The 26,594-nt window shown below is 48.8% G+C and overlaps 1 protein-coding gene and 6 non-coding genes across 7 annotated transcripts; 4 read left to right on the plus strand and 3 right to left on the minus strand.

Annotated features, from left to right (window-relative positions):
• Positions 1-1,445: 1,445 nt before the first annotated feature.
• On the minus strand, positions 1,446-1,518 carry TRNAV-UAC (transfer RNA valine (anticodon UAC)). Its single transcript has one exon. It is a non-coding gene; the product is annotated as a tRNA-Val (tRNA).
• A 2,340-nt stretch (positions 1,519-3,858) lies between these two features.
• On the plus strand, positions 3,859-3,932 carry TRNAT-AGU (transfer RNA threonine (anticodon AGU)). The gene has a single exon. It is a non-coding gene; the product is annotated as a tRNA-Thr (tRNA).
• Positions 3,933-7,366: 3,434 nt separating this feature from the next.
• On the plus strand, positions 7,367-7,440 carry TRNAT-AGU (transfer RNA threonine (anticodon AGU)). The gene has a single exon. It is a non-coding gene; the product is annotated as a tRNA-Thr (tRNA).
• A 1,746-nt stretch (positions 7,441-9,186) lies between these two features.
• Positions 9,187-25,479, plus strand: PRSS16 (serine protease 16). Its single transcript, XM_074318638.1, has 13 exons — positions 9,187-9,219; positions 10,322-10,472; positions 17,787-17,947; positions 18,760-18,859; positions 18,974-19,103; positions 20,407-20,530; positions 20,756-20,833; positions 20,914-20,961; positions 21,580-21,867; positions 22,637-22,778; positions 24,660-24,839; positions 24,919-25,064; positions 25,181-25,479. The coding sequence occupies exons 1-13, from the start codon at positions 9,187-9,189 to the stop codon at positions 25,247-25,249; spliced, it is 1,650 nt and encodes a 549-aa protein (XP_074174739.1). The 3' UTR covers positions 25,250-25,479.
• Positions 10,042-10,115, minus strand: TRNAI-AAU (transfer RNA isoleucine (anticodon AAU)). Its single transcript has one exon. It is a non-coding gene; the product is annotated as a tRNA-Ile (tRNA).
• TRNAL-UAA (transfer RNA leucine (anticodon UAA)) lies at positions 13,256-13,338 on the minus strand. The gene has a single exon. It is a non-coding gene; the product is annotated as a tRNA-Leu (tRNA).
• TRNAV-AAC (transfer RNA valine (anticodon AAC)) lies at positions 15,159-15,231 on the plus strand. The gene has a single exon. It is a non-coding gene; the product is annotated as a tRNA-Val (tRNA).
• Positions 25,480-26,594: the final 1,115 nt, after the last annotated feature.

The following is a 26,594-nucleotide window of genomic DNA, read 5'->3' on the forward strand; positions in this document are numbered from 1 at the left end:
AGAGGTGTTGCCACCGAGTAGCAACGTCTCGTACTTCAGACATCGTTCCTCTAGCAGCCCAGTAATTAGCCTGACAGCGTTCACTGCCGTCATCTATGTTCACTTGTATCACATCTCCCTCAGTTTTCTCTTTCGTGTAGGTTATTTCTACTCAGCTTTACAGGGGTGAAGACGGGGACTCCAGAAGGACCAGCTGCTGTCAATCCTTTCGCTACCAGTAAATGAGGAAACTCGGATTTAAAACACAAACAAATATCTCGATCTTGCAATTCTCTAGCACGCATTTTCTCCAGCTCTTACTGGGCTGCGCGCATGGCTGAAAGGCCACCTCTCGGTAGAAAGCGTAGGGTCTGGCACAGAACTACCTTGTGGTGCCAGGTAACTGACAGATGAAGAAGGCCCGCGCTCGGGGCCTGCCCACTAGCAGAGCTTGCTTGGCACACACGTGTCTGGGGGAGACGTGCCAAGCTTTCTGGTTCTCAGTTACGTTGTGTAGCTTTCAGTGAGCGTCGCTAGCAAGTCTTCTATAAACTGAGCCGGGGCTTCCGAGACCAAAAGTGGGCGTTTTCCAGACGTCCTTTGTGAATGCCTGGCTGTTGGTCTGGGGGCATCGTACATCACTGGCCTTCTTAGTCTTAAGTGTGAGGCCCGGGGGTGGGGTGGGGTGGGGGCGGCCAGGCTGCTAGCGACAGGGCTGGCGAAGGAGAGGTCCAGAGCAAACTCTAGTCTGAGCGGAACAAGGAAAAGCGATGTCAGGAGAAGAGCCAGAAATGACTGTCCATGTTGATTCTGCGCATGTGTTTACTGTGAGTGGAAGTGGGGTTGGGGAGAGTGGCAGGGTTCACCGTGTAAGGTCGAGGTTTTCGGAGATTTCTCGTTGTTAGTAAGGAACCGCAACCCTCAGATGCATCAAATGCCCCCAGGCCAGAGACCCCGTTTCTCCCTCTTGGGAGGATAATCCCGGCGCGTCTTTGCTGAGAGCATCAGGCAGGGGCTGCAGCTGGACTCCGGGGAGCCCGAGGCCCCCGCCGACAGAGCTGCAGAGCCGCCCCTTCGCTCCGGCGCACGCGCGCCTCCGCTGAGGTTCCGGACTCGCGCCCAGGGCTGCGCGGGTCTGACCTAAGACAGGCGGTCTCCGCCCGGCTTCTCGACCTCAGGGTTCCCTGCGGATGAGGCCCTCGCACTCTGGAGGGAGGGGCTGTTAGCGTCTGGAGCACTCAGGCTTCACACCCCGATCCTCCCTAACGCTTACAGTGACAGTAGGAGCAGAACTATCAGGACTGTGCTTTGACAATCTGGCGTCCCGCTGCACCCCAGAGCGAGCAGACTGTGGCGGTGGGTCTCCCAGAGAAACGCAGTTTCCGCATTAGCGCTCTCAGAGGCCTCAACCGGCAACAAAAGAAGCTCTCTTGCCGTCCTGGGAGGAGGGAAAAACCTTCGATCGCTGGTTCCACTGGGGATCGAACCCAGGACCTTCTGCGTGTAAAGCAGACGTGCTAACCGCTGCACTATGGAACCGTGCGCCTGGCCGGCGCGCAGTAACCACAGTAGAAAATGTTTGGAATCATTCGAAGGTAACGTTTTCTTGGCGTTAAATTACATTTCCAGCGTATTTCACTCACGCACAAGTGGTATCATCTGCAAACACACAAGAAAACATTATCTAAGACCGCATTCTTTTTTTTTTTTTTTGGCTTATAACAACAGGAATTTATTTCTCACAGTTCTGGATGCTGGGAAGCCCAAAATCAAGACAACATCAGATTCAATGTCCGGTGAGGGCCAGCTTCCTGATTTATAGATGGCCATCTTTTCACTGTGTCCTCATAGGGATAAGACCGCATTCTTGATTTGTGCCCCTTTGAACACTTCTAGACTAATCTATGTTCTTCCATTAATTCAATGATTATTTATTTAGAGCTTCCACCACTCCACATGCCAAGCACTTCAGGTGCTGTCAATACAGGGGTGCATCACTTAAAACCCCTGTGCGAGTGCACCTCGCACTGTAGCGCCTACACCTGAGGCAGGTAGCAGGTGCTGCGTACATGGATGTCTATAAACGAAATTAGCAGTGCTCTCACGGCCTGTCTTTCTTTGCGACTGGGTCAGAACTGACCAATTGGGGACTGCTCGCTGCTCAAGTTAAGCTTAGGATATTTGTGCATTAAGATGGGAGGCAAAGAAATGTTTTCAATTGTAGGTGTTCAGAGCATGCCACCCCAAAATATGCCTCTGGCACATTGATTATTTTGATTTAAAGACTTAAAAACAACAGATGCAAAAAAGGCATTCTGACCCTTCTTTTTCTTCCTAAGGGCAGGAGATAAAATGCCCATGTGAAAGGCACCTTACTGGACCAGGAGAAAGGGAGAAACATTTTTATTACCAGACACAGGCAGTCAGGGCTGAGGGAAACCTGGACCAAAAATCTTATTAAACTAACCCTTATTTTCCTAGTTACTTTTCCACAGTTAACTGTCTAGCCCCAACCGGTTTGTCTTGTCACGTTTTCACGTTTGTCCAACCTATAATGTAAGAGTTGCTCCTTTGAGTTTTCTTTTTTTTTTTTTTGTGGGAGCTCCCAAGTACATGTAAAATTTATTTAATGAAAGTCGTGTTTTTCTCCTACTAATCTGTTTGTCAGTTTAATGCTTAGGCCCAGACATAGACCCCACGAGGATAGAGGAGAAGTTTTACCTCCTCTACATGATCTCTCTCCCATCCATCCCTCCATGACACAATATTGGTCTGACAAGTCTCCTTCACGCTCTGGGCTCCGCTCTCTAGAGCCATGTGACAAGTGGGGGGCCTTTATCCTGTCCAGGGCAACTTTGATGTATCTTAAAGTCATAATGCTTTTTAAAAGGCATAAGAATATATACCTTACCACTTATGTAGATGTATATGTGTGCAAAACAAAAATGCCAACTCTGCAAAAAGTACATATGATCAAAAGGATACACAATAAGCAAATCAGAAAAGTTGCACACCTAAGGAGACGAATAGCAGCAGGACATGGGAACAAAGGGAATAAACAAATCCTTCACTCAGTTTTACAATCTTTGAGGACGGGGATCAATCAAGTCGTTTTAACCCAGCAGCTCAATGAGTGAAAGAACGAGACTGTGCCAAAGCAACGTTTCATCCTGCCCAACTCCACATGAAGCAGCAGGTCCGCTGAGGCCCAAACTGTCCTTGAAAGAGAGGGCCTGATGGCGCCTGATTTGGGCAGGAGGAGGGGGGTGGCTGCAAATCTCGGTATGTCATGTGTCCTCATCTTTGCTTGCTTTCTTGTGTCAGGTTAGAGGAAATAGAAGGAGCACGGTAGTCTTGCTCATGTGCAGTGAATTAGCTCACAAGGTATCACTCTGTCACCTGGCGTTAGCACAGTTGATTCGTGTATCCCTTGTTTGCTTGGGAATTGAGGACAAATTTTTAAAACTTGCTCTTTAGCTTCATCTAGAATACAAATTCTATGGAATTTTTTATCTGTTTTGTTCACTGTTCTATCTCCAATACCTAGAAAAGTACCTGAAATACAGTAGAGACTCAACATTTGTGGACAGAGATTTGCCTAATAAACAAAGAAACAAATTTAAAATGTGTTGCAATATCCAAAATTTCCCCTAGATGGCGACATTCAACATGAAATAGGAATTGCATTCCTTTCAATTTAAAGTCATTTTCTAAACATTTGAATTGAAGAATGCATTTTTTAAATATTGAAGTTTTGCTTTAGAATGAGTTCAGAAACAGGTATGTTCTTTTTTGCCACAAAATCAATATTCTGGTAAATTGCTACATTTCACAGAAAAAGTTACAAATATGATATAACTGAACATTTATCGAAAATGGGGCCCTGTGGCTTAGCCGGTCAAAGCGCCTGTCTAGTAAACAGGAGATCCTGGGTTCGAATCCCAGCGGGGCCTACTTTGTTTGGTTTTGTATTTTCAATAGTGTTCTTGCCATTAAATAAGTTGGAGCTGCACTGAGGAATTTATAGAGCTGGTTAGCCCTGTATGTATTGAATTGTTATTCCAACTCTGGAGGGTCCCTTGCCAGATAACTGCATCACAATATAGGGGAATTGGATTGGCATGAAGGGAACAATGAATAAGTTTCTGTAGTTGGGTTTCAAAGGCAAGGGAAGTAAAATAAAAAATAAATGAAGGGGACTGCGTGAAACTAAAAAGCTTCTGCACAGCAAATGAAACCATCAACAAAACAAAAAGGCAACCAACTGAACTGGAGGTATTGCAAACAATACCTACAATAAGGACCTAATAGCCAAAATATATAAAGAACTCGTACAACTCAAAAACAAGAAAAGCAATCTGATTTTAAAAATGGGCCGAGGACCTGAACAGACCCTTCTCTCAAGAAGACATACAAATGGCCAACAGATACACGAAAAAATGCTCAACATCACTCACTAGTCATTAGGGAAATGTAAATCAAAACCCCAATGAGGTTATCACCTCATATCCTCAGTCACCAACAAGACAAGAAATAATAAATGTTGGAGAGGCTGTGGAGAAAAAGGAACCCTCATACACTGTTGGTGGAAATGTAAAGTAGTGCAGCCATTATGGAAAACAGTATAGAGGGTCCTCAAAAAATTAATAATACAATTACCATATAACCCAGCAATCCCTCTTCTGGATATCTACCTGAAAAAAATTGAAAACATTTATTTGTAAAGACATATGCATCCCTATGTTCATTGCAGCTTTATTCACAAAAGCCAAGACATGGAAACAACCAAAATGTCCTTTCATGGAAGACTATGGACTATGGGGAATTGCCTTCCATCCCTAATTTAATGGACCGCTTGACTGTTTGTTTGGGAACTGTTGTTAGTGGAACTGGGGGATATTTGCTTTTGTCTCTTGACTGGCCGCCATTGAGAATATGTAAGCACCTTGATTGTGAGTCGCTGTTGTTCCAGCAGGGTACCCTGAGAGGCACAGAGAGAGTGGCAGTGCGCTGAGAGGTCTGGCTGAGCCCTGAAGATACCCTGGCTGTGCCCAGGAAGTCGGGCTGTTCCCAGAGAGAGTAGTAGAGCCCTGAAGGTACCCTGGCTGTGCCCAGGAAGTCGGGCTGTTCCCAGAGAGAGTGGCGGTGCCCTGAAAGCCCTGGCTGAGTCCAGGAAGTGTGGCTGTGCCCACACAGAGTGGCAGTGCCCTGAGAGCCCTGGCTGAGTCCAGGAAGTCTGGCTGAGCCCTGAAGTTACCCTGGCTGTGCCCAGGAAGTCGGGCTGTTCCCAGAGAGAGTGGCAGTGCCCTGAGAGCCCTGGCTGTGTCCAGGAAGTTTGGCTGAGCCCTGAAGGTACCCTGGCTGTGCCCAGGAAGTCGGGCTGTTCCCAGAGAGAGTGGCAGTGCCCTGAAAGCCCTGGCTGTGTCCAGGAAGTGTGGCTGTTCCCAGAGAAAGTGGCAGTGCCCTGAGAAATCCTAGCTGTGCCCGGGGAAACTAGTGGTACCCTAAGAAGTCCAGGAAGTCTGGCTGTGCCCAGGAGTACTGGTGGTGCCCTGAGAAACCCTGGCTGTGTCCGGGAAGACAGGTGGTACCCTAAGAAGTCCAGGAAGTCTGGCTGTGCCCAGGAGTACTGGTGGTGCCCTGAGAAACCCTGGCTGTGTCCGGGAAGACAGGTGGTACCCTAAGAAGTCCAGGAAGTCTGGCTGTGCCCAGGAGTACTGGTGGTGCCCTGAGAAACCCTGGCTGTGTCCGGGAAGACAGGTGGTACCCTAAGAAGTCCAGGAAGTCTGGCAGTGCCCAGGAGTACTGGTGGTGCCCTGAGAAACCCTGGCTGTGTCCGGGAAGACAGGTGGTACCCTAAGAAGTCCAGGAAGTCTGGCAGTGCCCAGGAGTACTGGTGGTGCCCTGAGAAACCCTGGCTGTGCCCAGAGAGCCTGGCTGTGTCCAGGATATTGCATTCACCCCCAGGCTCCTCGCACAGGTCCCCTCGCGGAAGACGCTTGTCGCGTAGATTGTGAGGCGAGAGCCTGTAGGGGTGGAGTGTGGGGGCGGAGCCCCAGAGGGAAGTTTCCAGGCTCTCGGCCTCACATAGACAGGTGCTGGCTCAGGTAGTAAATGGCCAACTGTGATTGCATGGCCAGCAGCTGTGGCTAGTTGACCGTCAGCTGTAACCAGTGAGCCATTGGCCACTAATATAACTGCTGTGGCTATGCTAGCAGAAAAAGAGGAAGAGAAGGAGAGAAGAGAAAAAGGATGGGGCTAGCAAGAAGATGGCGGCTGGGCTGGCAAGCGTGGATGGCGGTTTGCGGACAGTGTGTATCCAGCCTCCAGTGAGAGTATAGTGCCGCCAGAGAGAATAAAGTGGTATGACTCCCCTACCTATGGCTCCATGGGTGTTCCTTTTTGGCCTCACCATATCCTGCGTTATGAGGGGAGCGGGACCAGAGACCCCACAGGCCGTCCCGCACGACAGTACATATGATCAAAAGGATACACAATAAGCAAATCAGAAAAGTTGCACACCTAAGGAGACGAATAGCAGCAGGACATGGGAACAAAGGGAATAAACAAATCCTTCACTCAGTTTTACAATCTTTGAGGACGGGGATCAATCAAGTCGTTTTAACCCAGCAGCTCAATGAGTGAAAGAACGAGACTGTGCCAAAGCAACGTTTCATCCTGCCCAACTCCACATGAAGCAGCAGGTCCGCTGAGGCCCAAACTGTCCTTGAAAGAGAGGGCCTGATGGCGCCTGATTTGGGCAGGAGGAGGGGGGTGGCTGCAAATCTCGGTATGTCATGTGTCCTCATCTTTGCTTGCTTTCTTGTGTCAGGTTAGAGGAAATAGAAGGAGCACGGTAGTCTTGCTCATGTGCAGTGAATTAGCTCACAAGGTATCACTCTGTCACCTGGCGTTAGCACAGTTGATTCGTGTATCCCTTGTTTGCTTGGGAATTGAGGACAAATTTTTAAAACTTGCTCTTTAGCTTCATCTAGAATACAAATTCTATGGAATTTTTTATCTGTTTTGTTCACTGTTCTATCTCCAATACCTAGAAAAGTACCTGAAATACAGTAGAGACTCAACATTTGTGGACAGAGATTTGCCTAATTAACAAAGAAACAAATTTAAAATGTGTTGCAATATCCAAAATTTCCCCTAGATGGCGACATTCAACATGAAATAGGAATTGCATTCCTTTCAATTTAAAGTCATTTTCTAAAAATTTGAATTGAAGAATGCATTTTTTAAATATTGAAGTTTTGCTTTAGAATGAGTTCAGAAACAGGTATGTTCTTTTTTGCCACAAAATCAATATTCTGGTAAATTGCTACATTTCACAGAAAAAGTTACAAATATGATATAACTGAACATTTATCGAAAATGGGGCCCTGTGGCTTAGCCGGTCAAAGCGCCTGTCTAGTAAACAGGAGATCCTGGGTTCGAATCCCAGCGGGGCCTACTTTGTTTGGTTTTGTATTTTCAATAGTGTTCTTGCCATTAAATAAGTTGGAGCTGCACTGAGGAATTTATAGAGCTGGTTAGCCCTGTATGTATTGAATTGTTATTCCAACTCTGGAGGGTCCCTTGCCAGATAACTGCATCACAATATAGGGGATTGGCATGAAGGGAACAATGAATAAGTTTCTGTAGTTGGGTTTCAAAGGCAAGGGAAGTAAAATAAAAAATAAATGAAGGGGACTGCGTGAAACTAAAAAGCTTCTGCACAGCAAATGAAACCATCAACAAAACAAAAAGGCAACCAACTGAACTGGAGGTATTGCAAACAATACCTACAATAAGGACCTAATAGCCAAAATATATAAAGAACTCGTACAACTCAAAAACAAGAAAAGCAATCTGATTTTAAAAATGGGCCGAGGACCTGAACAGACCCTTCTCTCAAGAAGACATACAAATGGCCAACAGATACACGAAAAAATGCTCAACATCACTCACTAGTCATTAGGGAAATGTAAATCAAAACCCCAATGAGGTTATCACCTCATATCCTCAGTCACCAACAAGACAAGAAATAATAAATGTTGGAGAGGCTGTGGAGAAAAAGGAACCCTCATACACTGTTGGTGGAAATGTAAAGTAGTGCAGCCATTATGGAAAACAGTATAGAGGGTCCTCAAAAAATTAATAATACAATTACCATATAACCCAGCAATCCCTCTTCTGGATATCTACCTGAAAAAAATTGAAAACATTTATTTGTAAAGACATATGCATCCCTATGTTCATTGCAGCTTTATTCACAAAAGCCAAGACATGGAAACAACCAAAATGTCCTTTCATGGAAGACTGGATATAGAAGATGTGGTACATATATACAATGGAATGTTACCAGCCATAAAAAAAAAAAAAAAAAAAATAGATGAAATACTGTCATTTGAAATACCATGGATGGATCTTGAGAGTATCATTCTAAGCGAAATCAGTTAGACAGAAAAGGACAAGAACCAAAAAGCTCTCTACCCTCCCCCTATTTGCTTAAAAGCAGACAAAAGTTTACAAAGAGGCCCTTTGTTTCCTTTCTACCAGGAAGGACAAAGGTTAGTCCCTAGAGACAACCGAAATTCCTTGTTAGTGACATTATTTTTGTATATATATATATATATATATATATATATATATATATCATCACTCTTCACTTTTGAAAATTATGAGCAATTAGTTACAACCATTTCGAATCATTTGTCATCTACATGTAGTTATTTCATTTTACTTTGACGCTTCCCTGAAAGCACTCGCAATTGGCTAGTCAGCTGCGGGAAGGACAGTCTGAAAGCGTCACAAGAAAAGCCGGTGGCACAGATGCTTCTGGGCCAGTGTGGGGACAGAGCCCCAGAAAGCAGTTTCCAGGCTCTCCGACTCACGTGCAAAGGTGCTGGCTCAGGTAGTAGATGGCCATCAGCTGTGGCTAGTTGGCCATCAGCTGTAACCAGTTAGCCATTAGCCACTGATATGACTGCTGTGGCTACGCAAGGGGTTGGTTGGTTGGCAGAGAAGCGGACAGCAGGTTGCAGATCGTGTGGCTCCTGCTTCCTGTGTCTCCAACCCAGCCTCCAGCGAGAATATAGTGGTATGACCCCCCTATCTATGGCTCCCTGGGTGTTTCTTTTTGGCCTCACCATATCCTGCGATGTGGTGCGGGGAGCGGGAGCTGAGACCCCTCATGACAGCCAGGCTCCTGACGGCATGGCCCTCGCATCCTTCCGGTTCTTCAGCTCGGTGAGCGCGCTACCTCATACACAGCCTCGCGGCAGGTGCCTTTTATTAATTTCTCAAACGTTCGCGACGCTGCCTTGCTCACGGGAGGGACCCGGCACCCACCCGGCAGGGGGAACCCTGCTTTCCCGGCGTCACAGGAGCGCCCACTGTGTCGCAGGCGGAGCCATTACTTACGTCATTGTGTGATCTGTATCGTTAATGTTATTTGCATGGTGACCCTAGGCTTCTAAACGAGAGAAATTGCGGGAGGGACAGTGGCGCGCGAGGACAGCAGCCGGTGTGGGGCCGCAGTGGCCCCGACGTCCGAAACGGGCAGGACGCGGACCTCGTCCAGAAGTTCCGGCCCGCCTGTCCTCACCGCGCACCAGCTTTCGTCACTCAAATCTCCACTCGCCAGGGAAACGGGCACATGTCACTGCGGGTCTGGGCTCTGCGAGAGCGGCCAGGAAGACCCTGAACCCCGTCTCGCGAGGCCGCGGGGACCAAGCCTGCGACCGTCGCTCCGTAAGGACAGTGCCCGCAGCAGCCCAGCGGCACTTCCTCCGCGAGTCTAGAGTCGGCATCACAGTTGCCTCCAGCTTTCACAGTGACGCGAGGAACCCTCCGTCCCCTGTCCCGGCTCCCGAGCGAGCCTGTCCTGCCGTGCGCGTCCTCGGCTCCCAAAGAGCTCCCCACCCTAACTCGCCCCCGCTATTTCTTTTAGAGAAAAAAACACGGACAAATCAAATCGCCGGGCGGTGGTGACCTGAGGACTCTTCGGGGGGTGAGCAGTTCCCACGGGTGACGATGGCCAAGGTGGAAAAAGAGAAGCACAGCTCAAAGTGGCCAGTACGGGGATCGAACCCGCGACCTTGGCGTTATTAGCACCACGCTCTAACCAACTGAGCTAACCGGCCACCTGGTGCATGCTGGCACATTTCTTAGAGTCATGTCCGAACAAAGTCAGCATGCTTTCTTTTACAAAAGATTAAGAAATGTTCTCTTTTCTATAAAGAAAAACCCCAGCTGCCGACAAGGATGAATGTGCGTCTTCCGAGTAAATGTGGTCTCGCTCAAACTGACCGAGAAGACACGAGTATACGTCTCCGGACCCGCGTACTAGGACCCGCCCCGGGGACCCGGCTACATGAGCCCGCAGCTGCGCGTTAGGACGTCGGGGTCCAGAGCTGCAGTGCCGGTGTTCGACACGTGGTGGCGCCCGAATGCGGCAGGGTCCGCGGCGCTGAAGACCGTTTGCACCGCCTCTGGAGCCTGTGACTCTTTCTGGTTCCAAAGAACCAGGACCCCAACACCCCCCTCCCCCCCCAACCCCGGAGCAGCGTAGCTCGGAGTCAAGGCGGTTGTCTGAAAACTGTTCCAATGTGGAAACCACTAGACTCACTAGACTATAAACTCTGGCGAACGGGCAGAGACCTTTGTTGAACCCCCAGAAGAAAAAAGTCTTGAAATTAGATAATAGTTATGGTTGCACAACTCTGTGAATATATACTACAAACCACAGAACTGCACACTTTTAAAGTGTGACTTTATGGTATGTGGATTATATCTTAATTATTAAAAATCAAAGAAGCAGTGCAAGAAACATTTGACCAATATTGTATTCACTAATTTTGCTCCATTGGGCAGCGCTTGCTTCTGTCCTTGAGCCTCGGTCCTGGAGGAAAAAGAAAGGACGTCAAACTGGAGAAACAGTGAGTCAAAACAGATGCGGCTGTGGACAGACGGAATCACAGGCGCTGGGTTGGGTGATTCAGCCCCGACCTCCCCACGCAGCCCCGAGCTCTCCAAGAGCAGGCGGTCTCCCTCCAAAGATAGACACTAAGACACTTCAGAGTTGAGAGGGACCCGGACAGAGGTTAAACCTGCCGGAATAGGCCGTGGTATTGAGGCCGGCAGGGAAGCGGCACTCTGGGCGGCGATCTCTCCAGCTGTCCCGGTGACTCAGGCCATACCGAGTGGAAGAGCACGGGCAGAAAATCTGGTGACGCCGGGAGAAAGAGCACAAACAAGCAAACGAGAAGTTTGCTGACGCTGGAAAATGCACTGGAAGGGATGCTGGGAATTAAAACAATGAACCTGCGCGTGTCCAGGCCTCATTTGATCCGCGGTCGGTTGGGCTCAATTACAAGGAGGGTAGGAGAGAAGAATGCGCCAAAGGATTTGGAGCTTCCAAAAGTAAATGCTTCTCCGATTTTGTCGCCCAGGAGAAATCAATGGGAAGGAGTATTGAACCCCATTTTCTGGGCCTCACCCCTAGAGATTCCATTGGTTCTGGGGTACAGCCCACAAATGTTCAGGGAGGCTATACACGTGCTGTCCCGCACACCACTCAGTAAGTAGCATTGGACAGGTTCCTTGTAGGGTTTGTCACGCGATTTTCACAGCTCACACCAGCGGGGAGCTCCCACAGTGAAGGAAAACTAGGATGGCCACAGAGATGAAACTCACACCTTCAACGTTATTCCGTTTTCCACTAGGCGTTAATCAAGCAAGCCTACCTTTTCTGCTCTCAAGATTTTTGTTTCTCTCCTTTATAATTGTGTGAATTTTGTCCAATACAGATGGCTGCATAATGACCAGGTTTCTAGAGCAGCTCCCCGTGAACTGCATTTTCTGCCACAATTTGGAAGAGAATCTTCCTATATCTTGAAACTGAAGGAGAGATTCTGTAGCTCTAAATTCCTTAAAGTGACTTTCAAATAAATTCTGTTTTCAGCCTCACTTTCACTCTAAATGTGTAAATAAATCCCTGCAGACAATTTCTTAAGTTTTGTGGTAGGTTTCCGTAAGATAAGTTCTATGTTTATTCAGCTTTCCCCAATCCTGGCTTAAAACAAAGCTTTCCTTGTGTATCACTCTAGTCTGTTGTCCATTTGGTTTACAAATTTTTGCTGCTACTCTTTACTTTCCTATTCTTGTCCTTTTGTGTTTATGCCTTAACAACACCCCCTTTCTTTTTTTGTTAGTGGGTTGTTGGGTAGGGAGATATCAAGTGAATATCTTTACTATGCTGTCATTGTAAGTCGATCTGTCTTGGACTTACTGTAATTTCTCATCTTGCTGGACACCCAGAGCATTAGTTAAATAGTGTAGCAGGCAATGAACAGGATGAGTCATTTATGTTCAGATTAAAATTCTAGATGCTTGCTTCCACCCAAAACATAACCTTCTGTGAACCCACGAGAGAACAGAGGTCTTAGAGCAACCAAATAGGTTGAAATCTAAAGAAAAACAGGTGCTTCCAAGTAGTCAGGTATGCCAGAGGACAATGGAATGACATTTTAAAGTGCTGAGAGACCAATTAAAAAACAAAAACAAAAAAACTATTCACCCAGAATTCTTTACCAAGCAAAAAATATTTTCCAAAAATGAAACAAAATAAGGATATTTTCAAACAAAAACTGAAGAGTAGATTACTAGCAGACCTGCATAATAGAAAATGTTATAATTTCTTCAGGAAGAAGGAATATGAGGCCAGAGATATATGAAGGAATTAATATCTACAGAAGTGGTTACAATGTAGATACAAATAAGCAATTTTTCCCAATTTTAATCATTCTAAAAATAATTGATTGCATAAAGCAAAAGTAGTTTGCTGTACATGCTGTACAGTCATAGAGTACACGGAAGCAGAATGTATGACAATAACAAAATATGGGAGGGAATATACTGTTACAAGCTTCTCACATTACACAGGAAGCAGCATAATATTATTTGAAGGTAGACTGATTAATTGTAGCTGCATATAGAAAATTCTAGGGAAAACACTTAAGATTTTTTTAAAGACATAAATATAAGACAATAGTGGAGATAAAATTAAATCGTGAAAAATGCTCATGTATTTCAAAGACGGGAAGAAAGATAAAAGAAACGAACGAAACAAAAGGAACACATGGAAAACCGCTAACAAGATGGTAGATTTTAATACAATTATGTCAGTAATTGTATTTTATGTAAATTATCTAAATCCATCAATTATAGACAGTTGTCAGATTGGAAAAAGGAAACTAAGCCCCAACACTTACTAAGACCAACCTACCGGGAGTGGGGTTCGAACCCACGCGGACTCACGTCCATTGGATCTTAAGTCCAACGCCTTAACCACTCGGCCATCCCGGTTTCAGTTTCAGGGGCCTCCTCTTAGGTCCTACAAGGATAGAATTAATTAGAATTGCTAGTCCTGGGAGATTATGTACAATAAGTTTGTGAGGTCGTTTGCCCTTTAGGCAACAGAAAAGATTCTTCACTATTCTACATCCCCTGGGTAGGCAAAACAAAGTGAGCCCAACCTGCCCTGGAAAGATGGCTCTTCAGTGATGTCCACTGTCCACAAAGGCTGAGGCTCTAGGAGATTGTTCCGGAAGCAACGCCAAGTCATGTTCATCCCAGGGGCGGAGAAGTTATCAGAGGGAGTACTGTCTTTTAGAGAAGTGCTCAGCAAAGAAAACTGAGGACCACTCACACATACATAAAAGTACATGTGGGTGGTCAGTGTACGGCTCTTGAAAAATTCATCATAAAATACTGGCCCTCTTCATTCGTTTACACAAAAGCCAAGAGGTCTTGGGATCGAAATGGGAAATGTCAAGTTCGTCTTGGAACAGTCGACTCTCCCCCACAGATCATATTCAGATTAAGTCTAAATTCCGTACTGTGCAGGGTCTTCCTTTAGCTCCCCGCCCCAGCACGCGTGAATTCAGCGGAATGAATTTCCACCAGGAAAAGGCAGGAATAAAGTCACTCTCTGGTCAGCGTGGTAGTTCGGGCTCTTTAGACGCCCTTCGCCCTCCGGTCCTTGTTCGCTCCGATGCAGGACTCTACTCTCGGTTCCACCGCCCTTCAAGCACCTCACGTTTGTGTGTTTGTTGTTTGTTTGTTTGCTTGCTTTTTTCCCAACTCAGTCACATCAGTTCCCCTCACAAGTATTTCCTGACCATTAAGACCCGCGGGGTGAAAAATCCTGGCTTTTACAGCTTTCACTCATGCAGCAGTCTCATTGTAACTAAATCACTACGTGCAAACAGCATTGCGACCAGTTCCCTTTCCTCCTTCGAGTTTGTCAGTTCCTTTAGGGCTTCGGGTAACTCCAGCGACCTGAACGGGACTGGGTTCTAATAATTTCTTTAGACTAAATATGATACCAGATTGCTGAGAAAAGTGAGCACACGTATGCGTTAATGTAATAGCCGTTTTATCTCGCTGATTCGATCTCAAGACAAAAAAGGTGGCTGGAGACTGCGGAGGAGAAACCTGCCTTCTCCTCCGCGGTCCCCAATATATGATCGGGTTATGCTCTGCTGCCGCAGAGGGAGCCAGCCTTTGACCTCCGAAGGCCAGAAGCCTCTCCTGTCACTAGTTGCTCACGGCGACTTTGGGGACGAGCACCTTTTCTCTGCTGGGCGTCTTGTGGGGTTCAGTCTTAGAACCTTAGGACAGTGGAAATGGGGTGGATAACAAAGAAGAGTCAAGTGAGCCACGAAGGTCACCTTCCTGCTCTGAGACTTACGGGACATCAGACACGAGTGTTCACGTACCACAGCAGCGCCAGGAACCGCACAGAACTCGGACTTCTGCGGCCCTGTCCGCCCCCGCCCCAGCCCCTCCGCCTTTGTCCGCGGAACTCGCCAGTCGGTCGAGCTCCTAATGGGTAATTTCAGTCATGGAGAGATGGAGACCAGGGAAACGAGTTCAGGACACACCAAGACATTTCTTGAAATGAAATGTGCCAGGAGCCTGAGCTCCCCTGCCCGGTGCTTGTACCGTCGCTGGGACTCTGGACGCAGCACGCGCGGTGTCGTCAGCTCAGGTGTCATCGATTGCAAAGAACCGAAAGTGTGGAGGGAAAACAGCACCTCTACAGAAAAAAATAGCCTGAAGGAAAGGAGCATCGAGGTTAATTTAAACTAATCTAGAACGTAGGGAAAGCCACCAGCGTGCCAGTTTCCGTAGTGTAGTGGTTATCACGTTCGCCTAACACGCGAAAGGTCCCCGGTTCGAAACCGGGCGGAAACAGCTTGTTGCCTTTTCCCATAAATTTGGAATTTTGTTCCAGATATTTTCTATCTGAATCTGCTTATATTTCCCACCAAGTTTCAAATCTTCGCACTTCCTTTGCAGTCCCACACTTTAAATTACAAGAATTATATAACAAGACCTAGTCCCCGCTCAACAGGTCAACAGATAATCTTGTACCCTGTCCACTGGGGTAGAGAAGATGCTGCCACCGCAGCATCTGTCCTTAGGAGGAGGTGTCCCCATCCACCCTGGGCAGGGTAGACAGTGAAGAGCCTTGGGACAGGATGTGGCTGATGCGCAGAGGACCAAGAAGCCACTGAAACTGCACAGAGCGAGCCCAGTAGGCTGAGGTGGCAGAATGGAGGGGACACAGTACGTGGAGCGCTGTGAGGCCATCTGAAAAAGACAGGAAGAAAGAAAGAAAAAATTTTCAATCAATTCAACCTATCATTGGTAATCTTTTGTGAACATACTTTTGCAAGACAACAATTACTGCCAGCTTCTGCGTCCTAAAAGTCGGCCAATCAGAGGTGGACTCACTTCAATGAACATGCTTTGAGTGCCAACCACACATCTCTCGCAAATTAGCGCGCGTGCACTGTCCGGTCAGCCCGCTCAGCCTCTGAAAGTCCTGGACTCCCTGAGCCCCCCAGACATCAGCCATGGGCTCCCTGGAAGGGACTGTGCTTACCAGTATCGCTCTCTCCTTAAATGAGCTCTGGCTTTGCTTTCGTCGCCCTTTCAAAAGGCCCCTTTGCCAAATCTGAAACGACGAGGTTTCATTTATTTTGCTGGGATTTTACTATATTTGTCACTAGTCTTTCACTTGTGAAATCCTTGTGTATTCTATACAGTACTGTGGCCTTTACAAGCACATTGTTTTGTCATAATGGTCACTTTGGTAATTTGGTGTATTAATCAGATTCGCAAAGAAAATCCCAAGTTCTAAAAACACACTTAGATCCGCTCCAGAAATATTTACCAAATGCGGACCTTGTGCTGAGAACTGTCCTTGGTCCTGAAGGTCCAGAAGGAAAAACTGTATCCCCGTGGACAGAAATTCTGGTGGAAGCCTACTGATAGTTAAAGGAGGGGGGGAGGGAGGGAGGGAGGGAGGGAGGGAGAGAGAGAGAGAGAGAGAGAGAGAGAGAATATGCATCGAGTCCGATGGTGATGAGTTTAACAGTAAGAAGTGTCCACCTCAGTAGTGCTGAAAACGCAATGCAGAGGACGAGGAGACAGCCAGGTAGATGAAGCACTAATGGCCACACGGAGACTCGGGACAAGGCAACCGTGGATCTCAGGTGATCAGCGGTCACCAGACTCGCCTCACCTCTAGTGCCACCGCTACTTCCCACCCTCATTTTCTTTACTAAAATTTTTCTTTGAAGGCTTTATGCCACTTTTTCCACAAATCGTTTTATATATACTTTTTCCCGCCTTTGAAGAGGAGGACAAACAAGATAGGTGTCACTGCTGAGGATTAAGAAATGAAATCAATATTTAATCAGGGAAAAGAGAATTTCTTGTGGCCGGTAGGTGGATTGAACCTGCAACCTTGGCGTTATTAGCACCAGGCTCTAGCCAACTGAGCTAACCAGCCATATCTTAGAGCCTCTTTTCATTAAAAAAAATAAATGAATAAAAAGTTCGCTGACGTTCTTATGTTTGTTTAAATCGAAAGGAAATCTCCCTCACCTGTTTCCAAAGCCGACCTCCTGGCCTAGCTCATTTTAACGACACCCGGGTAAAGTTTCTCCGAGCTTCTCTTCACATATCCATTTCCCTTTCTGCGCTCCCGTGAAAAAGAAAAGAAAAAGTGAGCTTCGCCTCTCCGTGGCAAACAGGACTTAACCACGCGCAGGAGAAAGCACAGAAAAAAGTTGTGAGATTGTGGATCAGATGAATTGGGAGACTGAGGAGAAGCACAAAGGAGAGGGACTGGAAAGGTGAGACTGGAGGACAAAGAAAGAAACAGAGAACACAGATGGGGGCCTAAGGAACAAAGGGAAGGAGAGACTGAGTGTGGGTAACTGAGGGACAGAAGATGTGCAGAGGGGCGGGCAGACGGGTGTCAGCAGGCCAGGGGGCGTCCTGAGGTCCAGAGGGGCAGACTGAAGGACAGGGAGGGGAGACTGAGGCACAGAGGAAGGGAGGTCAGGGGAAGAGAGGGGAGAAAATCAGGAGCAGAGAGAAGAAATTGGACCGGGTGCGGCCTCAGCAGGCCTCTGTACACAGACTCCGCGTCCCTGCCCCTGTGAGCGTCAGCGGCTCCTACAGACGCTTGACCTGGCGGGAGCGAAGCTCTGAAAGGAAACCTGAGCTCCTGGTGAAAGCCTATAAATCTGAAGTCCAGCCCTGGGGATGGGATGGAAGAGCCTAGCGCCCTGCACAGAGGACTGGACATAATGGCTGTGGGGCCTGCCCTGTGGCTGGGCCCTCTGCTCCTCTTTTCCCTCTGGGAGGGCTCAACTCCAGGTGCGAGGAGCCTGAGGGTCAGGTAGGGGATCCTGGGGGACCCTGCCTGACTCCTTCCTTTTCCTGTCCCACAGTTTCCCTTCTTAGGCGCCTAGGAGAGCACATTCGGCAGCTTCAGGAGAGCTCTGTCCTGGGCCTGAGTCTGGGCCAAGAGGCTGCAGCCCTCCCAAAAGAGGGGTGGCTGGCGCAGCTACTGGATCCCTTCAACACATCTGACAGACGGTCCTTCCTACAGGTGAGGCCACTTCCTACAGGAGAGTGGGAGTCCACTGCCTACCCTGCCCTCTCATGTCCCTGTTCTGTCCTTCAGCCTCTGCATTCTTCCCGTCTCTCCACCTCTGCACCCCTCAGTGTCACCCTGTGCTTGCTGTCAGTATCCCTTATGGCCTTCAGTCCAGCCACCCCCCCTTCTTAGATTGACCTTCAATCTCCTATTCTCTTATCTCTTTCCTCAGCCTCCCACTTTTTTTGTCCCTCAGATCCTGTCCTTCAGGCTTTCCTTCTGTCATTCTCTCTCTCTCTCTCTCTCTCCCCCCCCCCCAGATCCCCTTCTCACTGTCCTTGAGATTAAACAGTAAACCCACCACCAGGTCTCAATGTGTAGCAGAGATTTGGAACTAGCGCTGGCTCACACCTGGCACTTGAAGATACCTATTGAATGAATGAACAAATTTGCCATTTTCACACTGACTCTGCAGAGTCTCCAAAGGTCATCACACGTAGGCCCAATTCCTAAATCCACTGCATTTGTTACTTATTCTACAATGATTATTCTAATATATAGCAAGTGCCTACCATGGGCTCACCACTATCCTTGACCCTGGGGATATAAGGGAGAAAAGGTTGTCAAAAATATCTGTCCTGGTAGAACTTACATTCTAAGGAGACAAACAGGAGAGAAATGAACACATACATAAACAAGCCTATCTCAGATACTACTAAGCAGAAAGAAAGACCCATTAGGGAAGGAGACTGGAACAAACAAGGAATAAAGAACACATCAGAACTCTCATGTTCCCATTTCTTCTTCTTCACCCAATTTTTCAGCGGTATTGGGTAAATGACCAGCATTGGGCCAGCCGGAATGGACCCGTGTTCCTGCATCTGGGGGGCGAGGGCAGCCTCGGGCCTGGCTCAGTGATGAGAGGTAAGAAGCAAGGATGGGAAAGACAGCCGGGAAGGGGGGCTGCATGCTGCCGTGCTGTGAGACGGGGCAGCAAGGGCTTCCATCCACCTGTACCCCTCTTCATACTCTTCACAGGGCACCCTGCAGCCCTGGCCCCAGCCTGGGGGGCCCTGGTGATAGGCCTGGAACACAGGTTTTATGGCCTGAGTGTACCTGCTGGGGGCCTGGACAGGGCCCAGCTCCGCTTCTTGTCCAGCCGCCATGCGTGAGTGGGGAAGGGGAAGTGTTTAGGGTCATGGGATTAACAGTGTCTGTGTCTTGGCATCGTTGAGTCTGTCTCTCTCCTTCACTGCTTGAAGTTGACCTTGAGTCTCTGGTTCATGTTTTCTTCTGCCTTATTCTTTCTGTCTCCATCTCTGGGTCTCTGTCCCTCCCTCTTTCTTTCTCCTACACTGTATTCTGCTGTCTTGTCTCACACTATGGCTACTGGTCCAGACCACCAAGTCTCTTACCTGGATGACACAGCCTCCTCACTGTTCTGTTTCTGCTCTTGGCCCCATCAGTCTATTCTCCAGATGAAGTCAGAGTGATTATTGGAGCATAAACCAGATCAAATTCCTCATGTCTCTCATTTCATTCAGAGTAGTCAACTCTTTGCAGTGGCCCCGAGGTCGGACTGGCTCTGGCTCCCACTTAACTCTCTTCCCTCCACTTTCTCACTCTGACTGGGCTCCAGCTGCACTGACATCCTTGCTGTTCTCCAGCCTTAGAGGAACACTGCTGCCTTGAGCCTTTGAACCCTTCCTTCTGCACGGAGTGGGCTCCCCCCAGATATTTGCATGACTCCCTCCCTCACCCCCTTCCGTGCATCCTGCTCCTGTTGCCAACCCCACTCTTTCTTCCCTTTCACCTGCTTATTCTCCACAGCACTTGTCTCTTCCTCTCCCTGGTGTCTCTGTATGTGTCTGTGATCCTCTTTCCCTTTCTCTCACTCTGGTCCCCATCTCTGTGTGTCTCCATCTGTATCTCTTTGCCTCTCTGTTACTCCCTGTCTCTCAATCTTTTCCCTACCTAAACCGGTTTCTACCTGCAGTAGGATGGCACTGACTGCAAACTGTTTCTGAAAGGTTGGGAAAGAAATAAAGCACTTAGGATAGAAAAGAGGATGTTAGGCATATCCCAACATCTGTTTTTCTCTCTAATTGTCTCCCCCTCCGCCCACACTCTAACCTACCCAGCCTAGGACCCCTCCTCTTCCTGAGTAGCTCTTCTGGACTGCCCCCCACCTCTCCTATATTAGTCAGGATTCCGCCTAAAGTCCCTTGAGGATTTTTCCTCTCCCACCTAGTCTGGAAGGGACGGAGGGTGGAGGCTTCCCAGAGGGTTTCCCCTGGCCCACGCACACATGCGGAAATGGGTGTGGGGATGGAGTCCTCAGGAAGGGCTCATGAAGACAGGGCCCTGGCTTCTGACCACACTCCCCGTGCACGTCTCTGGGTCTCTGCCTGCACAGAGGGGGGGCCTTCAGAGATTCCAGCGGTGACCAACCAGACTTCCCTTGAACCCAGGCTGGCCGATGTGGTCTCCGCCCGCCTCACGCTCTCCCGCCTCCTCAACGTCTCCTCCTCCAGCCCTTGGGTCTGCTTCGGAGGCTCTTATGCCGGATCCCTGGCCGCCTGGGCCCGGCTGAAGGTCCCGGGACTTCTGGGCGGGGTTGGGTGTGGGAGGTTTGATCTCGGGGTCCCTATCTCGGGTGATAGGAACACCCTCGCCCCACACCCTCCTCCCCAAGAGCTTTCCACAGCTGTCTTTACAAGGGTCCGGTATACAGAGGGAGGGACTGGCCTAGGAGGGAGTGGCACAGGGTAGAAGGTCAGGGGTCCCAGCCCTCGGCCCCAACTGACGACTTCTCCCCAGTTCCCGCATCTCATCTTCGCGGCGGTAGCCTCCTCCGCCCCGGTGCGGGCGGTGCTGGATTTCTCCGTGTACAACGAGGTAAGAGAGGAGGGCGGGGTCCGCAAAGAGCAGGATCTCTCAGCGCCTGATGCGCCTCTTCTCCTGCCGTCGGACCATAGGTGGTGTCCAGGAGCCTCACGAGCGCGGCGATCGGCGGGTCCTGGGAGGTAGGAGTGGGGCCAGTCTGGTGGGGCTGGGGAGCAGAGAAGACCTTCAGGTTGCAGCCAAAGGAAAGGGCGCAACCTACAAGGTGGCCGGGTCTGGGGAGGTGGGAACCCAGAGAGATGGACGGATGCTGGAAGAACGCTGGAACTGAGGATGGGTCCCAGCATCCGAGAGGAGGTGCCCCGACGGGGGCGTGGCTTGGAGGGAGGGGCCTGAGGAGGGACGACCCTATCAGGAGGTGAGGGTCAGTGTGGGCCGGGGACTGGGGGACGACCCTATCAGGAGGTGAGGGTCAGTGTGGGCCGGGGACTGGGGGACGACCCTATCAGGAGGTGAGGGTCAGTGTGGGCCGGGGACTGGGGGACGACCCTATCAGGAGGTGAGGGTCAGTGTGGGGCGGGGACTGGGGGACGACCCTATCAGGAGGTGAGGGTCAGTGTGGGCCGGGGACTGGGGGACGACCCAGAGAAGGAGCGGACGAGGGCAGAGCCTGTTTCAGGCCTGGTTCGAGCCCCAGGGAGACTCGGGCTTGGGGAGCCCAGGAGGACGCTGGTTGTGGAACGGACAGGTCGGGCCCAGGCCCTGATCTCCGCCGACGCTGCCTCTCTTTCTTCCCGCAGTGCCGGGCGGCGGCGTCCACAGCCTTCGCGGAGGTGGAGAGGCGGCTGCGCGCCGGTGGCGCGGCCCGAGCGGCGCTGAGGGCGGAGCTGGGCGCATGCGCGTCCTTGGGCCGCGCGGAGGACCAGGCGGAGCTGCTGGGGGCGCTGCAGGCTGTGGTGGGAGGCGCAGTGCAGTACGACGGTCAGGCGGGGACGCCGCTGAACGTGCGACAGCTTTGTGGACTCCTCCAGGGCGGGGGCAATGGCAGCCGCCTCATGCCCTACGGCGGGCTGCGTCAGGCAGTGCAGGTGAGCTCCCCTGAGCTGGCGGGAGGGCCGGCAGACAAGGACCACTGACCACTCCGCCTCCGCTGTGCGATCTTGGGCTGCCTAAACCCTTTCTGAACGTTAGTTTCCTATCTGTCAAATGAGGATGACACCCCACAGGGCTCCTGGGAGGTGAAATGAAGGGAGGCGTGTGATGCACTCCCCAGGGAGCCTGGCACACACCATGCAAAATTAGAGGTTATGCTATCTATTGTGCCTGTCTTGTTCTGTCCTTTTCCTGGGATCTGCAACTGTGTATGGCACATAGCAAGGACTTACTTAGTATTTGTAGCATGAATGAAAACATGTAGGTAGCCTTGAGGACAGAGTTCTGGAGTCCGGGACCTCCATCTTGGGAATCCACAGTTGCAATCCAGCTGTCACTTTTACAGCGCCATCTGCATCAAGTGCTGTGCAAAGTACTTCACATATATTATTTCACTGAATTCTCCCAATAGGTCTAGGACATACCGACTATTATTGTCCCCATTTACAGATGAAGAAACTGAGGTCCAAAATATCACTTGCCCAAGGTCTCTCAGGTAATAAGGTCCCAGTCATTTAGTACCTTAACCTCTAACCCGCACAGACCCAGGCACCCACCCCCTCTGATCACTGACTCCCAGGAGAACTCAGGAATTTCCTCTTCTGATTTCTGAACGTTGACTTGTAGGCCCTGGCTTGTTGAGGGGAAGGGAAGAATTTGTGAATGTGTGTATGTACCAATGTATGTATGTATACTGTCCCCTAGGTTGTCTTACACAGACTGGGCCAGAAGTGTTTAAGCTTCTCCCGAGCAGAGACAGTGGCACAGCTGAGGGTCACAGAACCCCAAATGTCCGGCGTGGGTGACCGGCAGTGGTTATACCAGACATGTACTGAGTTCGGCTTCTGTGAGTGACTGGCCCAACCCTCACCCCTGTTAACATGAAAATAAAAAGGCTGTTAAGAGTGAGAAGCAACAAGCACTGACTTGAGATCAATAAGAATAGCTATTTGGGAAGCACTGATTCAGGCAGGAGCCCAAATAGTGTTCCGATGCGGAGACAAAGGCAGTGGGTACTTATGAGAGGGGGAAGGGGAACAATTTCACCACTAGAAGGAAGGCATTGCTATTGGTGCAGATAAGCTAACATGCGATGCTAACTCCAAACAATGTTTTTAATTTGCAGTCCAGTAGCCATCAGTCCAGTAGTTATTTTATCTGCTTTCTAGTTATCTTTGCAAACAGTTCTTTGGGGCACTGTGTTGCTTTAGGCCCAGTTTGAAGGTTCTCTTGCCCTGTTTTAACATCCCAAAGGTGGAAACGTAAGACGTGCAAGGCAGTTCCTCTGGGACAGCAACCTCGGCTCAGTTTATATTATTTTTACATTTTCCCACATTTTGATTAAGATCTTTCCCTGAAAGCATCGCTGATCAAGCATTGGAAAGCAGCACTGATGGGTTATTAAAGCATCGTTTCAGGTGGCTCATTTTGGGTATGTCATACCTGTGCCAGTCCCTCGTCACCAGGAAGGCTCAGCCCTTGGTGTGGCATGTCCCACATACGAAGGAAAGTGTTTTCCTAGGGGTTTTAGGCCACATCTGAGCAACAAGAGCAGCAGCACAGAGGAAGGCTATGCCGCCATGTTTCCTTCAGGGCAAACATCTGTAGTTTCTGGAGATTGCTCATGTGAAGTCTCATGGGCCTCACTGATCATCTCAAAGCATTGAGTAACCGTTATCAGAGTGGTGTCTTTATAACACCGAGCTGTGTAAAACAAAGATTATGACAGCAAAAACTTCTATAATAACAAACAAAACGTCAAGTCCACTGTGAAGAATAAATCTGAACTGGGGCAGTTAGCTCAGTTAGCTAGAACTGAGGGCAGTTAGATATTAAAGAGCCACGAGGTGTCAGTGGGCAGTATATGCAATCATTTGGTTTGTGTCCAGATGTTATCTAGTTGCATCTTTAATTTACCAGAGGTGTTTTATCCAAGTACACCAGGAGGTATTAACAACAGAACAAACCCTACCTTGCTCAGCTAGGATATACTCAAGAGTAATTCTATTGTCAGATGAAAGTCACATAAGGAAATGTAAAGAGTTTTCCTGGTTGGCTATTGCTATGGAATCATGGTAATAGCTGCCCAAGGAAAAAGTATTCTTTCAAATCTGGTACCATTATTGGAGGTGACACCCCCAGGCATTAAACATCCTTGACTGTGTGTGTAACTAGTTGCACATTTGGACCTGTGAAGTAGGTTGAAAGATGATGCCCAGTGCTGACTTATCTTACCAGTCAGAAATAGGGGGGAAAGGAAACAGTAACTATCATAGTGAGTGCTTGGCTTCTCATATTTTTTTGTGAGATGTGTAGGAACTAAAGTAAGGCGGAAAAGGAAAAAAGGAAACATGAAGGTGTAAGGTTACACAGGCCTGGTCTGGAATCTTGGGTTAGCTGTCCACAACAGATGTCTGCTTCACTTCCTAGGAATTTGTATTTCAAATCCTCTGCTGGTTGAGCAGTCCAGTTAGGTGTAAGAGCTTTCTTTAAACTGGGAAACATGAATATCCTATTTTTCACATACAGTCATTTTATTTTATCCTTATGAATTTCTAATCCCAGCCCTGATGATCGGGGCCATCGCTGTCTGGGCTGGGGAGTGTGTTTCTGACAGGGAGGGTCCAGAGCTGTCTTAGTCATCACTGGGGAGAGCTCTGTAAATGATTATTGAAGGAGAGTGGGGGTTGGGTTTATACTCCACATTTATAGATCTCTTCCTCCACAGATGTCACCTGTGAGGACCCTAAATGCCCTTTCTCTCAGCTCCCAGCACTGCCCTCCCACCTAGAGCTGTGTGAGCAGGTGTTTGGGCTCTCAACCTCATCTGTAGCCCAGGCTGTGGCCCAGACGAACTCCTACTATGGTGGCCAGAGCCCAGGGGCCACCCAAGTGCTGTTCGTTAATGGTGAGCATGCCCTCAGAGCCTGGAGCCTAAGTCTCCACCTCGCCACGGTTCAGCACAACATTCTCTCCTTTCTTTTCAGGGGACGCAGACCCCTGGCACGTGCTAAGTGTAACCCAGGCCTTGGGACCCTCGGTGTCAGCCCTTCTCATCCCTGGTGCCTCCCACTGCATGGATATGGCACCTGAGAGGCCCTCAGACTCCCCCAGCCTCCGCCTAGGGCGCCAGGTAAGAGAGCAAAAGCTCTGGGTGATTTGCATTGTCATTTGCATGCTAATTTGCACGTCCCTGCCTTCTACTAGTGCTAGGGTCTGACTTTCAGAGCTCTCCCCACCTCTCCACAGAGCATCTTCCAGCAGCTGCACACCTGGCTCAGGCTGGCAAAGGAGAGCCCCAGCAGGGGTGGGGTCTGAGCCACACACCCTGGCCACTGCCTGCAAAGCCACCTTAGTCTTGGACGTATTCATTCACTGCACAGGAGACAGCAGCTGGTGTTCACAGAGGAAATTCCCAGGAATTGGGATTCAGCACCTGTCCTACATGTCAGACTTGTGACGGCAAACATCCTCCCTCCCAATGGAAAGTGCTCTGTTACAGACAAAGGGGTCTGCAAATAAAAGTGGATGATTATTTTCTCTGTGAATGCTGGTATTTTAATATCAAAGAAATGTTCTTCATTCTGGTGCCCTCCCTGTCATCAGGTCCCTGCTCATGCTCTGCTCCACTCTGCTCAGCTCTGCTCTGCTCTGCTCTGCTCAGCTCTGCTCTGCTCTGCTCAGCTCTGCTCTGCTCCAGGGCTGGGCTCCTTCCAGTGTCTCTGTCTGGATCTCAGACCCTGACCCATCTGCTTCTCTCCCTTTCTCTCACTGTGCCCCCTCCCCCGGTCTCTTACTCTCTGTCCCACCCTGTCTCTATTTGTCCCTCAGTCTCCTGTTTCTCCAAATACTTGTGTTCCTGTTCCTCTGTGTTTCTGTCTGCTTCTCTGTTTAGTTCTCTGCCCCGTCTCTCTCTCAATGTCGCTCTACGCTGCTCCTCTCTCGTTTGATCTTCCCTTGATTGTCTACAGTGCTGTTTCTGTCTCTCATTTCTGGTCTCTGTGTCACCTTAGGCACTTTCCCTGTCACTCTCTAACTCTGCCTCTACTTCCCTCTCTCTCAGACTTCCTTTGTCCTTCTTCTCAATCCCTCTGTCTCCCCCAGGCTCTCTCTGTTCTTGTCTCATGCTCTTCCTCACTGCCTCTGTTTATCTTCCTGTCACTTAATCTTTTTCCTTCTTTTTCTGTCTCTCTTTTAGTCTTCTGTACAAACCTGTCACACACCATCTTTTCCCACAATTAACTTGATCTAAATTTGATAAATCATGCATAGGAGCAAATAGAGAAGTGACAATGAGCAGGAAACTCATGCCCAAGTTGAAATACAATATAGTCATCAGGCAGAAATCAAGAAAAATGTCTTTCCTTCCACTGTAAAGAAAATAACAAAATCATAACCAGAGACAAGTGTACATTCTATTCATTGGAAGATATAATGCTGGTCCATTGGAAAGTAACAGTAAATTTGTCACCTCTTCCCTGTCAAGAAGGGAGGGAAATTTGCCTCTCTTTTAAAATGAGTGAGAGGTATAGGTTTTCAAAAAAAAAAAAAAGATAGGAAGATAAAATGCTTAGCAATTCATAAAAACTAGGTGAAGGGTCTCAGTGCATTTTAGGAGTGGACAAACTGGGAGAGGCATCTGTAAATTGACTTTCTCCACCAT

This window comes from Rhinolophus sinicus, linkage group LG14, assembly GCF_036562045.2.
Source record: "Rhinolophus sinicus isolate RSC01 linkage group LG14, ASM3656204v1, whole genome shotgun sequence".
NCBI lineage: Eukaryota > Metazoa > Chordata > Mammalia > Chiroptera > Rhinolophidae > Rhinolophus > Rhinolophus sinicus.

Excerpts from the sequence above, each read along its gene's own strand:
- PRSS16 (XM_074318638.1), top strand. The coding sequence starts at position 9,187 with ATGGCCCTCGCATCCTTCCGGTTCTTCAGCTCG. Across the intron at positions 17,948-18,759 it reads ACAGACGGTCCTTCCTACAG|CGGTATTGGGTAAATGACCA; the intron begins GTGAGGCCACTT and ends CCAATTTTTCAG. Across the intron at positions 20,834-20,913 it reads ATTTCTCCGTGTACAACGAG|GTGGTGTCCAGGAGCCTCAC; the intron begins GTAAGAGAGGAG and ends GTCGGACCATAG.